Source organism: Globicephala melas, chromosome 5 (genome assembly GCF_963455315.2).
Source record: "Globicephala melas chromosome 5, mGloMel1.2, whole genome shotgun sequence".
NCBI classification, from domain to species: domain Eukaryota; kingdom Metazoa; phylum Chordata; class Mammalia; order Artiodactyla; family Delphinidae; genus Globicephala; species Globicephala melas.
The window spans coordinates 131,878,307-131,890,956 of NC_083318.1; the positions used below are offsets into that span (position 1 = coordinate 131,878,307).

A 12,650-nucleotide genomic window follows, 5' to 3' on the forward strand; every position below is an offset into this window, starting at 1 on the left:
TTAACATATACACACCACTCTATACAAAACAGATAAACAACAAGGACCTACTGTATAGCACAGGGAACTCTACTCAATATTCTGTCATACCCTATAAGGGAAAACAATCTGAAAAGGAACATATAGAGATATAGACAGATATATGAATCCCTGCGCTGTACACCTGAAGCTAACACAGTATCGTAAATCAACTATACTTCAATTAAAAAAATAAATAAGTAAAACAAAGTCGATACCCATGAAACAACAACTCTCCATTTTCTCCTTCCCCAGACCCTGGCAACCACCATTCTACTTTCTATGAGTTTGACTACTTTAGATACCTTGATTTTTTTTTAATGTTGGCAACTAATTAAAATTTAGACCGTTCTGGGCGACTACCCATTTGTGACTGCTTACGATTACTCAAAGCCCTTCAGTGTTTCAAAAATGCAAAAGCCAGCTGATCAAACACAGGTATAGCACTAACATCCAAGTCCAGGACAAATTTTAGAGTTCAGATGTGCTTTTCTTACCCTTACGTGTACTCTGAGAAAAGACGAAAGCTTTGAGATATGCTTTACATGAATTCTTACCATGCCTGCTTGATGTAAGAACCACATGAGGTAGTCTTCCTGAATGTCCACAAGACTGGAAACCTCAGGAATATAAAATGTATCATATTCCACATGCTTCACTTTAAGATTTACCTGATGAAGAACAAAACAAGGGCAACTAAGACCCAGGCGACTGGTAAGCGGCTTCCCACAGAACATCTCGGTAGATCATTTGATCCTACTATCTCTGCATCCCTCTCCCCTCTGGTTCTTCTCTATGCTCACCTTGTATAACTTCTCCAAGAGCTTGAGTGCTGCTGTAATATAATTGTTAAACAGTACAGGAATTAAGAATGTCTTTCTTCCTCTCAGTAGATAAACGACGGCACCTTTATAGAGGTTTACCAGCTTCGTGAAATATTTCGGGCATACCTGAGACCACCAGTTATCTTTAGAAAGAAAGGAAAGACATATTTCAACATAGGATCTTCATCAAGTATTGATGTCTTCTGCCTGCTGGCTAAAAACTGCTCCAGCTAGAAGGTAAGCATTAGTCGAAAATACAGTTTCCCAAAACTAACTTTAAAAAGAATCCATTAAAGCACTTCTGGAGAGAGTGGCAGCTGTACGGGAATCCTGGAGCTTTGTTATAAAGCTCTATTTGATTTTTTTCCTCAAGGATTCATCCGGAACGCTAATCTAAAAGGTCAGCTCCAAGGGCACATGTGGACAAGATGCTCAGGCACATATTTCGGGCAGGAGCATTCACATATCCTCGTCCTTTTAGCCCTCTTCTCAGCCACCACCTAAGTCCTGTAAAAAAGAAAACCCCAAACTTTTAAAAGTCAGGTAATATTCCTTCAAAGATCGCTATCTCTACCTCACAGTCTATCAGAACACCTGAGACAGTATGCCCCAAAGGGCTTTTGAGCTTAAAAAAATTAAGGACTAACATCTTACTGGTGCTTTCATGATTATCTGTAGAATGGTTCCACCTTCTACAAAAGGTGGAAGCAATATGGAAAAGCCAGTATTCCATCCTGAGCCACACAGGTCACTTTGCTCATGGGGAGACCACACTCGAGTAACATCCTACTCCATATGGAACTCAGAAGTTACTGAGCTGCAGTGAATATACCTAAAAAAAAGGTACCAGGAAAATATAAAATAAAAGGGAAAAGCCAGGTGCCAGACGTTCTGCATTTGATTAATAAAGACATCTCAGGCTCTACTCCCATGAGAGACACTCTCCAGTTCACTGAGGAACGGAAGGTTCTTATCTCAGCAAAGTGTCCGTAGCCTGCAAAAATCAGTGTGGACTCAACTGTCCTAAAAAAGAAAAACAAAACAAACATTTGGTAAGTCTCCACTGGGTCATTTTCTTCCTCTCCTTTTCTGGAGACCTGTGTATCACACCACAACTGTTCATTTCACTCCCACCCCCTAAATTAGGTATAAGAGAAAAAACAACAGATGGACACTAATTCTGAGGCACTATTAACCACTAGCAAGTGTAGGAGGAGAAAAAAATAAAGTCTAATAATCTAACTTTGTGAATATGTAAAAATCAAGATTAGTTTGGTGTAAATCATTTCAAATAACCTAAATAATGGTTCAATTTGTTCAAACTGCAAATTAGAAATTAACAGCAAAGAAAGAAAAGTTTTAAGTGTTAAGGATATTAAATGGCAACAAATAGATTCTTCAATGTCAATCCACCAGGAGCAAACGGTCACATGAATAAAATAAAAAGCACAAAACCTCTGGTATTCAGTGTAGCAAATCACCTAAGACTTTGCTGGGGTTTGTATCCAGCCGCAGAATGGCCATAGCCAGGGGAATAGTCAACGTTATGTAATACTTAGAATCCTGGAGCAGGGGAAACTCCGGTAGTATTAAGTAGATTCTCATTGCTTCAACATCTGGTGGTGAACTTGACAACTGAGGAATCAGGCAACTTTCAAAGCTATTTAAGATCTGCATGAGAGAAAAGAGTATTGAGAAATTCAAACACATCTGAGATCTAGTTACCTGATCTCTAAATTCATAAACTATTTGAGAGACTCTCAACTCTCATTCATTCAGTATGTACTCAAGACCCTCTATGAGCCAGGCACTTGTCTGGGCACTCAGGATACATCAGTGAAAAGAAAAGCCACAGATCCGTGCCCATGCAGACCTTACACTCTGGGGGAACATTTCCTTAGAAAAACTTAAGCCAGAGAGAAAGTTCAAGGCAGGTCAAATTCCCAAAGTGAATATTTTACAGAGTTATGATTTATACAAGATTTCTGCCTTTTCATCCTACTTTTTCTTTTTCTCTTGAAAGTCAACTTACCTCAATGCAAAAATGCATTTTTAAGCATGCACTTTGTAAAAGTAAAAAACCATACCTGTTCTAGAATCATGGAGTGCTGAGAGTTCATTAACTTCTCAAATAACACTCTAGTTGAGTTCAGGTCAATCCCAGGGATTTTGGGACTTGTTTTAAAATGCTCGTCAATTCTAAACAAACAAAAACAAAAAATATGTATAGCACAGGGAACTCTACTTAATGCACTGTGGTGACCTAAATGGGAAGGAAATCCAAAACGGAGGGGATATATGTATATATAAAGCTGATTCGTCTTGCTGTACAGTAGAAACTAACACAACACCGTAAAGCAACTATACTCCAATAAAAATTAATTTTAAAAAAATATGTAATAGGGGCTTCCCTGGTGGTACAGTGGTTGAGAGTCCGCCTGACAATGCAGGGGACATGGGTTCAAGCCCTGGTCCAGGAGGATCCCACATGCCGCGGAGCAACTAAGCCCGTGCGCCACAACTACTGAGCCTGCGCTCTGAAGTCCACGAGCCACAACTACTGAGCCCGTGAGCCACAACTACTGAAGCCTGTGCACCTAGAGCCCATGCTCCGCAACAAGAGAAGCCACCACAGTGAGAAGCCCGCGCACCACAGTGAGGAGTAGCCCCTGCTCTCCACAACTAGAGAAAGCCCGTGTGCAGCAACGAAGACCCAACGCAGACAAAAATAAATTAATTAATTTTTTTTCAAGTCTTTTTTCCTTCAAGTCAAAGTACAAGGATCATCATTTCAATTTGAGGTTGTCTTAAAATTTATATGCACAGTGTTCTTTTCCTGATTTACTTTTGTATTTTTGACTCTTTCTGTCATTGTGGTACATTGAACTAGACATAGATGCTATGCCTACGTGCAAAAAACATCCCTTGTGCAAACTGGCCCACTCATCAACAAATGCCAAGTTTAAAGCAAGTATTTTTTAAAAACTCAGATCCACAATAAATGCAAAGTTAATGCCTCACTCAGTTAACACAAGGGATACAATTACATTCACTCAAGGACTAATTTCACTGCTACTGTTTTTAACTTCCTAGGAACTAATCATTTTTCTAACCTTAAATTTTTCTAACCTTAGATTTGGAGAATGTCTCTTTTAAATTCCCACTCTTGAACACACCACATCTGCTAACTACAAAAAAACTATCTATTTGCAAAACAGCCTTCTGTTTATGCGTAACAGACACATTCAGATAGTTTTAATACCATCTGACATCATTGTTTTAATCTATAAAAAATAAGTTGAGTTTCTAACATTTGAAAAAAAACATAATTATATGTATTGGAATCTAAGTGGTCAAACAAGAGCTACTTAGGCATTGTTTGTTGGATCTTTTGTTACTGCCGTTCTAAAAATAAATTTGCCCAAAACATAGAAATTAATTCCAATGTCCCATATGTAACCTTCCATATGCTTAGAAGTATCTTCTGCTATGCTGTTAAGAAAAAACAAAATATTTTATCTACATGTATTTATGCTTTGTTAAACTGGATCTTCACCTTCACTGGTTTACTACGATGTAGTTTACATAAAGCAGGAGGAGAACTCCAGAAATAGCACCAAAGTCCATTTAAAAAAAAAAGATTTATGGGCTTCCCTGGTGGCGCAGCGGTTGAGAGTCCGCCTGCTGATGCAGGGGACACGGGTTCGTGTCCCGGTCCGGGAAGATCCCGCATGCCGCGGGGCGGCTGGGCCCGTGAGCCATGGCTGCTGAGCGTCCAGAGCCTGTGCTCCGCAAGGGGAGAGGCCACAACGGTGAGAGGCCCGCATACTGCAAAAAAATAATAATAAAAAAATAAAAAATAAAGGTTTTACCCACAAATCTACAGAATCTGTGATACTAAGGATGGATAGCCTAAGAAATCCGGCCAAGAGCCATCCCCAACTTTCATAAAAGCTGTCCTTCTAGAATAAGATTTCTCAACCTTGGGACTATCGATTTTTGGGGTCAGATAATTCTTTTCTGGGTGGGTGGAATTGTGAGATACTTGGCAGCATCTCTGGCCTTTGCCCACTAGATGCCAGTAGTATATTCTCCACCACTGTTAACAACCAAAAAATGTCAGTAGAGATTGCTGAATGTCCCCTGGGAAGCAAATCAGCCTGGTTGAGAACCACTATTCTAAAAGACCAACATTAGCACAATACAGAATATTTTTCCCTGGAGGGAAAGCCTAAGTCTTGACTCTGAAATGAACTGGATGAGCTCATTTCAGTTGTCCTAATGATACAAGTAAATGACTTTGCAATCTTTAACTGTAACTGAACAGAGTTTTTGAAGCAATCACTTGCAACCCAGTTAGGGACAGAATTTGGGGCAGGGATGGAGTGGGACATGAGATTCACACACAGAACTGAAGTCTACGTCTTCGTGGGATTTCATTAGCATTGTCACTGGCAGGAAAAGGATAGAAAGATGGTCAGGACTTGGGATCACCAACGATCAAAACCTATGACAAGACCCTTCTGCTGCAGCAAGTCCCTGAGGGGGATATTTGCAGAAGGGATAAGGCCTAGCAAAGAAACATTATTTACAACCTGGGAGTTCAGGCCAAATGTAATTTCCTGGTGGGTTGGGCTGGCCCTGAGCCCAAGGAGTCCCTGAAGCATCTTTGGAACTTTTTCCCTAAATTCACTCTTTCTGAGAAAAGAAAAAACTATGGGAAAGCAAACCAAAGAAACCAAGGATTTTTTTTTTTTTTTTTTTTTTTTTGCGGTACGCGGGCCTCTCACTGCTGTGGCCTCTCCCGTTGCGGAGCACAGGCTCCGGACGCGCAGGCTCAGCGGCCATGGCTCACGGGCCCAGCCGCTCCGCGGCATGTGGGATCTTCCCGGACCGGGGCACGAACCCGTGTCCCCTGCATCGGCAGGCGGACTCTCAACCACTGCGCCACCAGGGAAGCCCCAAGGAGATTATTTAAAGAATTAAGAATTTAAGAATAAATACTACTAACATTTTGGAATACCCTGAAAAATCTTACTTTTGACTACACCAACCCTTTCTGAGATGCCGTGTCTCTCCTTGGTAACCTGCTTCTCTGCCAACCAGGCATGAATCAGCATAGCTCTTCCTGAGGTCCTCTCACTCATCATCATTGGGCGTTCCAATTTCTGTGCAAATCATTGGCTTATCCACTGAATTAAGGCCAACCACCATCAAAGAGAACAGAAGTCTTTCACGGCCTTTGCTGAGTATTTGCATCACATGTGGGTTTTTTTTTTTTTTTTTAAGACTCTAAATCACTTACTTTTTCTCAAGAAAACTTCCATTCCAGCAGGCTGCAGAAGATAATATCTGAATGACACCGCTGCTCAGGAAGAAAAAGGGAGGGAAGCCTTTAATAATTACAAATAAATGGTTGTTTAAGCATTAAACAACAGGCTTAGTCCTCTATTCAGGGTTTCATTAGTAGCCGCTTTTTCTTACCCAGGTGAAGCCTTGGAAAATGTACATTGCTTTAGAGAAACATTGTGTCACGTCTCAAAATGGACAAGAGCTTAAGTTTTCCTTAAGTCACGTTAAAGTAAAATAAAAAGACGGTATCAAAGCTACCAAAAGAAAACTCTTGGGCCTAATAATAATGATCTTGAACGTTCTTTTCCCACCAATCATCTAAGACACTCCCCACCTCACCTCCAAAAGTGAACACAAAATAAAACCAAAAAAAGAGAAGCTGAGCTGTTATTTACCAAACACAGAAAGTATCTTTGTGAATTAATAACCAAACAAGTACTTCCTTCTACTTTGTTACCCATCTGAGAAAGAAACTAAAAATAAGTGAAATAAGTGTTTATTCCTATTACCTAGATTACATAATGTCTGAGGAAACCGCTAGTTTCTGAGGACCCAGGGTGAAACTGCAGGCAGGAACCCCGGACTCTCTTATTTAATATAAGGAAAAGGGAAGGAATAAAATATACGGTTGAGGAGGGGATCACAGCAACTTCTATTAATCAGAGAATCCGGGTCAGGAAAGATCTTTAGAGACCATTTCTTGCATCCTGTCCTCTTGTAAATAAGAAAACTAAGAATTAGGGCTTCCCTGGTGGCACAGCGGTTGAGAATCTGCCTGCCAGTGCAGGGGACACGGGTTCGAGCCCTGGTCTGGGAGGATCCCACATGCCGCGGAGCAACTGGGCCAGTGAGCCACAGCTACTGAGCCTGCGCGTCCGGAGCCTGTGCTCCGCGACAAGAGAGGCCACAACAGTGAGAGGCCCGCACACCGATGAAGAGTGGCCCCCGCTCGCCTCAACTAGAGAAAGCCCTCTCACAGAAACGAAGACCCAACACAGCAAAAATAAATTAATTAATTAATTAAAACTCTTACCCCCAACATCTTAAAAAAAAAAAAAAAAAGAAAACTAAGAATTAGTGAAGTGTCAAGGTCCCAGCCAAGGAGGTCTCAGTCCCCCCACCCCTCCCACAGTGAGTCTCGTCCCCCAGCCCCTTCCCTGCCACCTTCCAGCCTGAGCGACCCAGCAGAACCGCCCAAAGTTAGAGGGATTCGGAGGACCGCCATGGAGGTGCTCTAGGGCATTCCCAATAATCCTCCACTCAAAAAGCTGCCACCTGGGGCTTCCCTGGTGGCGCAGTGGTTGGGAGTCCGCCTGCCGATGCGGGGAACACGGGTTCGTGCCCCGGTCCGGGAAGATCCCACATGCCGCGGAGCGGCTGGGCCCGTGAGCCATGGCCGCTGAGCCTGCGCGTCCGGAGCCTGTGCTCTGCAACGGGAGAGGCCACAACAGTGAGAGGCCCATGTACAGCAAAAAAAAAAAAAAAAGCTGCCACCTGGTGTACCCAAAGTTTAGGGCCCTGGGCATTTGCTCCACTGCGATCTCTATCATAAAGCAAGATGCTTTATACACATTTCTGGGAACCGTCACCACCTAATATTCAGCCTGATTCATTCATTCCCAAGAATTAAACTCTGCAGAAAAATGGAAATGCTGAAGAAAGCCAATAAAATGTGTAAAAATGTAAAAATAAATAAATACATAAATTCTCTTTTAAGAATGAAATAATCTTGCTGAAAGGCCTCAGTCCTTTAACTGTACTTTTTTCTCTACTGGACACCGAATTACTATCTCAACTGATCATTCTGAATGTGAAAATGCTAAATTACTCAGATTAGGTAAAATAAGCTTAGATTTGAGATGCGCTTTGCAATATGCATATGAAGAAAGTCTTGGAGTTAAACAATAACACTGAGTTTTCTTAGCAGAAAGGCCAGCTCAGGCCTTCATCGGTCAGGACTGAGATCCAAACAAGGGAGGCTGAGGAACACGTTCTGTGAGAAAACGGGGGAACAACCTATGACGTTATCCGGGTCTAACGGTACCGAATCCTGAATAAACATGTGCCCAAAAAATGCTTCCCTGAAATGTAAAACTCCATTTATATTCACAACCTCAATCTGGAAGTAGGGAAAAAATCACTAAGCTAGGAAGTTCCCACACACTCTGAAACAACATGAAAACATGCAACCACATACTTGATTGTATTTGCATTGTTGTGTTCTGAGAGTTTCTGTCTCCAAACTGCTATGGTTTCATCATTGATTAAACTGGTGTAATGTGCTTGGTTCATCATCCTGAAGTCGACGGCAGGAGAAGAATTCTGAAGGATTAAATATAACAATAAAAAGGAGAAACCATGTAACAGCATGGATCTTTCCTCATCTCCCTCTCCCCGCATATTCCCCGCTTTGTGTTGCACTTACATACAGGAGCTGGGGTGCACTGCCAGATCCTCCCACCCTTCAGAATGGAGGCGCTCACTCCCCCAGCTGCCGAGAGTGTGCACTCCTGAGGGCTCCCAGCTGTGCTGCCCTGGGCTAGAGCTTCGGTCCTTTCCCACCCAGCAGCAGGTGGGGGCATGGTACGAGGACCCAGTCCCCTTGCCTCCGGCAGGATTTAAACCTGTAAGATTCCTCTGGGAAACAGACTCTGAGCCTGAGATTTCTGTTCAGGGGGCGGGGGTGGCTTTAGAACCACATTTCCTTAGGGATGGAGGAGGCAGGACTGGGCCGAAGGAGACGCTGAACTGCGGCTCAGTGTAACAGAGACCTCAGCCAGTCCCACGGGGAGCTCTGAAGTTGGGATGGCCCTTGAGCACACTCCCCAGAGAAACCAAACCAATGTGACTTCTTCAGGCTTCTTTCCCGCTCTGCTGTGACTCACCATAACATCAAGGCTTACACGTTACTAATCATTTGCCACAGCTGTTGACTAAACTCCAACAAAATGTATTATAAAAAGTCAGAGTCAGTTACAATCTGTATCGCAAACCATCCTTGAAAACTGAATGCCTCTTAATGCCTTGCTCAGAGTATAGAGCTATAAATTTATAAGAAAGGTAACAAAAAGGACATGTCAATCATGGCCTTGAAAATCCCAAATGCTGCCCGGCACTGTACTGCACGTCCTTTCTTCAGTGAGATTAAAAAATAATAATAATATAAGCACTTCTATTTCCTAAAATGGCTCTTTTTCACCTTAGTCTCCCCCCATCCTGTTCTTGATCTAGAACTAAGAAGAAGTTGAGAGTTCTTTATGCCTCCTGCACTTGTCACTAAAAAGGAGGAAAAAAGTAATATGAAAGCATGAACCAGATGATCACTTTTTCTCCTTTGCACCTGCACATAAAAACACAAGTTTCTGAGTAAATTTTCTTGGTTATCTTCTCAGAGTTATGAGTTTAGATATCATTATAAGGGGAAAGGAGAAGGGCATGTAACAAATCAGAGATGCTCGTCATAGTTTATGCTCATCTGTTCTTGATAATTATTTTACGAAAGTGACCACAGACATCTATTGAGAGAACAAAAGCCATCTTGGATTACACAGAGGAAACCTATAAGACAGAGCAGACACTTGAGAACACACAAACAAGACTGCCTCTCCACCATGGTCTTGCAACCCGCTGTCATTATGTAAATTTTAATTACTTCCCCCATTCAAAGGGGTAGCTGAACACAGACACTAGCACATACTTACAATAAAATATAAACATGGAACTATTCTGTCAGTCTTCATTGCAAGTCCAATAAACCACAGATGCCTTGGATGCAATGCAACCTCAGAATCACACAAAGACTCAAGAAAAAGCCTCGATTTTCCATACCTTCGAATTACATACAGCCCCAAAAGCAAAAATTGGTCTAGGTCGGTGTTTCCCAACTGTGGCTGCACTTTGGATCACCAGAGCTTTCAAAAATCCCGACAGCCAAGTCACACTCTAGACCAGTTAAATCAGAATCTCTAGAGACATCAGCATCTTTTTAAGACTCCTAGGTCTTAGTCAATAATTATGTAATATCTTTGTATGGTGACAGATGGTAACTAGACTTCTTGTGGCGACCATTTTGAAATTATAGAAATATCAAATCACTAGGCTGTGTACCAGGAACTAAAATAGTGTCGTACGTTAATTATACATCAAAATCAAGCAAACAAACAATACTTTTCTAAGTCATATTCTATTTTTAGTTTCTTTTTTCTTTGTTATCTTACATTTTTAATGCATACAACTCTTGCAGCTGTTTAAAATTTAACCTGGAAAATTTAATTTCTCCAACAATATGCTACTTCCACTTCTCTCTCATCAACATTTTGTTCTCCAGTCCCAACAGTGTTAATTACAGTAAATTTAAAAGCCAAGTATGAATATCAGATACCATATTTACAAAAGAAATGAAACAAAGTTTTATGTTGAATTTCACAGGAAAATTGAAGTTGGTTAATCAAGCCAGTTTCATAGGGAAATGAATACTTCAAACTCTACTACTTGTGGACACAAAGTTATCCTGCAGAGATTCAGGGCTTTTCATATTTCGCTCTATTAGCATCTTAAAGGAACAAAGAATAGTCTCAGCTTTTCTCAAGGTTTCTCTGTGAAGAACTGAAGCTGGTCCTAAGATAGGTCTAAAGCAACAGTTCCAAATCACCCCAGATGGCTGCACTCAACAGAACTTTCTCCAGGATCCTGACCTGGAAAAGAGCTGTCAGTTTCAGCTGTCCAACCTGCAGCCTCAGACTCCACCACAACCTTTAATACCAAAGTCATAGAATGATACTGACTAGAAGGCAAGAACATCGCGTACTGAAAGTTGGCGAAGTATCAGAGAGAGGCGGAGAGTTTCCAGCAGCGACAAGGCCCCTTGTGTCCACAGACCCTCATTTTCTTTCCAACCTATTCTGATTCCTTTGTCATCACCAAGGGCCCTTCCCTGCTCCTCCAGCGAAAGATAAGGATCCATGCATTACAGACCGCTGGTCCTCCCTAAGTGCTTGTTGGATAAAAGCAAGGTGGACAGGGAAGGAGAGGGGTAGGGAGGGAGAGAGGAGAGGAAGCCTGAGAGCAGGGCAGGGGGTGGAAAGCAGGAAACAAATCTGTGCTGATTTCAGACTGACATTTCTCGTCCAGAGAGGGGGGTGAATTAAAGCCCTGTCACAGATACCTGGCCCATGTTCTCCACAACCTTCAGTCCTGAAAGAATGTCATTCTTCCTGACTTACCCACCACAGTGATGCAGGAGACAACCTGAGGGAAATTTTAGCGTGGTGCTACGAGCAGATGATAAATAACAAAGGAGAGCTGAATACCGTGGCATCTCTTATACTTCGTGTAGACTCAATCACATCGAACCAACCCAGAGAGCTCTCAAACACCCAGCATTTGTGGCTACTTAACCGAGAAGCAAAGAATGGAAAGTCAAATAATCCCAAAGTAAGTATGAACTCTCTAAGGTCTCCTTAAATCTCTTTTGGGACAAATCCAGATATAAATAAATAATGTTCAATTATAAATTAGAACTCTGTGATTAAAATACCAAGAAAATTATTGGCACCTCAAGGAAGCAAAATGGAGATGACCTCAAGGTTTAGTTGGCTTATTTTAATATAATAAAATGGATAGAAACAAAGAGTAACGTTGCTCACGTTGCTCTCATGTAATTATCTATTAAAATAAATACTGGTTCACCATTATTCCACCCCCAAAGTAATAGTCAAAAGAAAAGTTTACCTCATATTTGGAGCAAAGTACAAAAGTCTGGTCTCCTCCAGAGAAGATCTGCTTAACAATATGATATTTAAAGCGATCTGTCAAAAAAATTTTCAAGAGCATAGTTTTCAACAATTAACGATTTTCCTTGATCCCCTTTTCTAATATTCCAAAATATGCTTCAGAACGGTTTCCTATCCATTTAATTCTGTCCGAGAAGTAAGAAACCTCCTCCCCCGGCTCTCTTCCCAGGACCGTTTCTACTTCAGTTAAAACTAAACATATAAGACTGTATCTTCCACTCTAACCCTCCCTGCCTCCCTCCCACTGCCAGCTTGTCCTGACCTCGTTTCTGTTTTTCGTTCTAAGTCTGTCATGCCACTGCCCTGAAGTTTAAAAGAGTCACTACCATAAACCATAACGTCTGCTAAGAAATCATTCGGCCCCTGAGGGTGGCGGTCTGCAGCCCCTCCGGAGGACCTCCACATCCTACCCCAGCTCTGCCTCCCATCATACTGCGCCCGTGCTGACACACCCCTACCACCACCTTGCTTTTATTTCTAGCGCACCACACTACCTCGTACCTCCACGCCTCTTCCTCTGCCTCCCCCAGTGCACACCGTATTCTCCATGAATGGAGCCTCCTAGAGCATAACTGGAAAGGTGCCCCTGGAATGTGCGATTCCACGGTACTCACCACTGCCCACCCACTCACAATCCTCTACCTGGCTAACTCCAAATCATCCT

The 12,650-nt window shown here is 42.1% G+C and overlaps 1 protein-coding gene across 9 annotated transcripts in view; it reads right to left on the reverse strand.

Moving 5' to 3' along the window:
* Window positions 1–12,650, reverse strand: part of HERC3 (HECT and RLD domain containing E3 ubiquitin protein ligase 3) — a 137,805-nt gene that overhangs the window by 70,084 nt on the left and 55,071 nt on the right. For 7 of the 9 annotated variants that reach the window (XM_060299818.1, XM_060299813.1, XM_060299816.1 and 4 more), the window contains 7 exons: window positions 11,925–12,001; window positions 8,392–8,516; window positions 6,148–6,207; window positions 2,930–3,041; window positions 2,324–2,513; window positions 822–985; window positions 576–689 (listed from right to left, as the gene is read on the reverse strand). In XM_060299818.1, coding sequence (XP_060155801.1) covers window positions 576–689; window positions 822–985; window positions 2,324–2,513; window positions 2,930–3,041; window positions 6,148–6,207; window positions 8,392–8,516; window positions 11,925–12,001 — 842 coding nt within the window. Of the gene's footprint in view, window positions 1–575; window positions 690–821; window positions 986–1,117; window positions 1,350–2,323; window positions 2,514–2,929; window positions 3,042–6,147; window positions 6,208–8,391; window positions 8,517–11,924; window positions 12,002–12,650 lie in introns of those variants that run through there. The other 2 variants (XM_060299821.1, XM_060299817.1) reach the window with 2 other exon arrangements.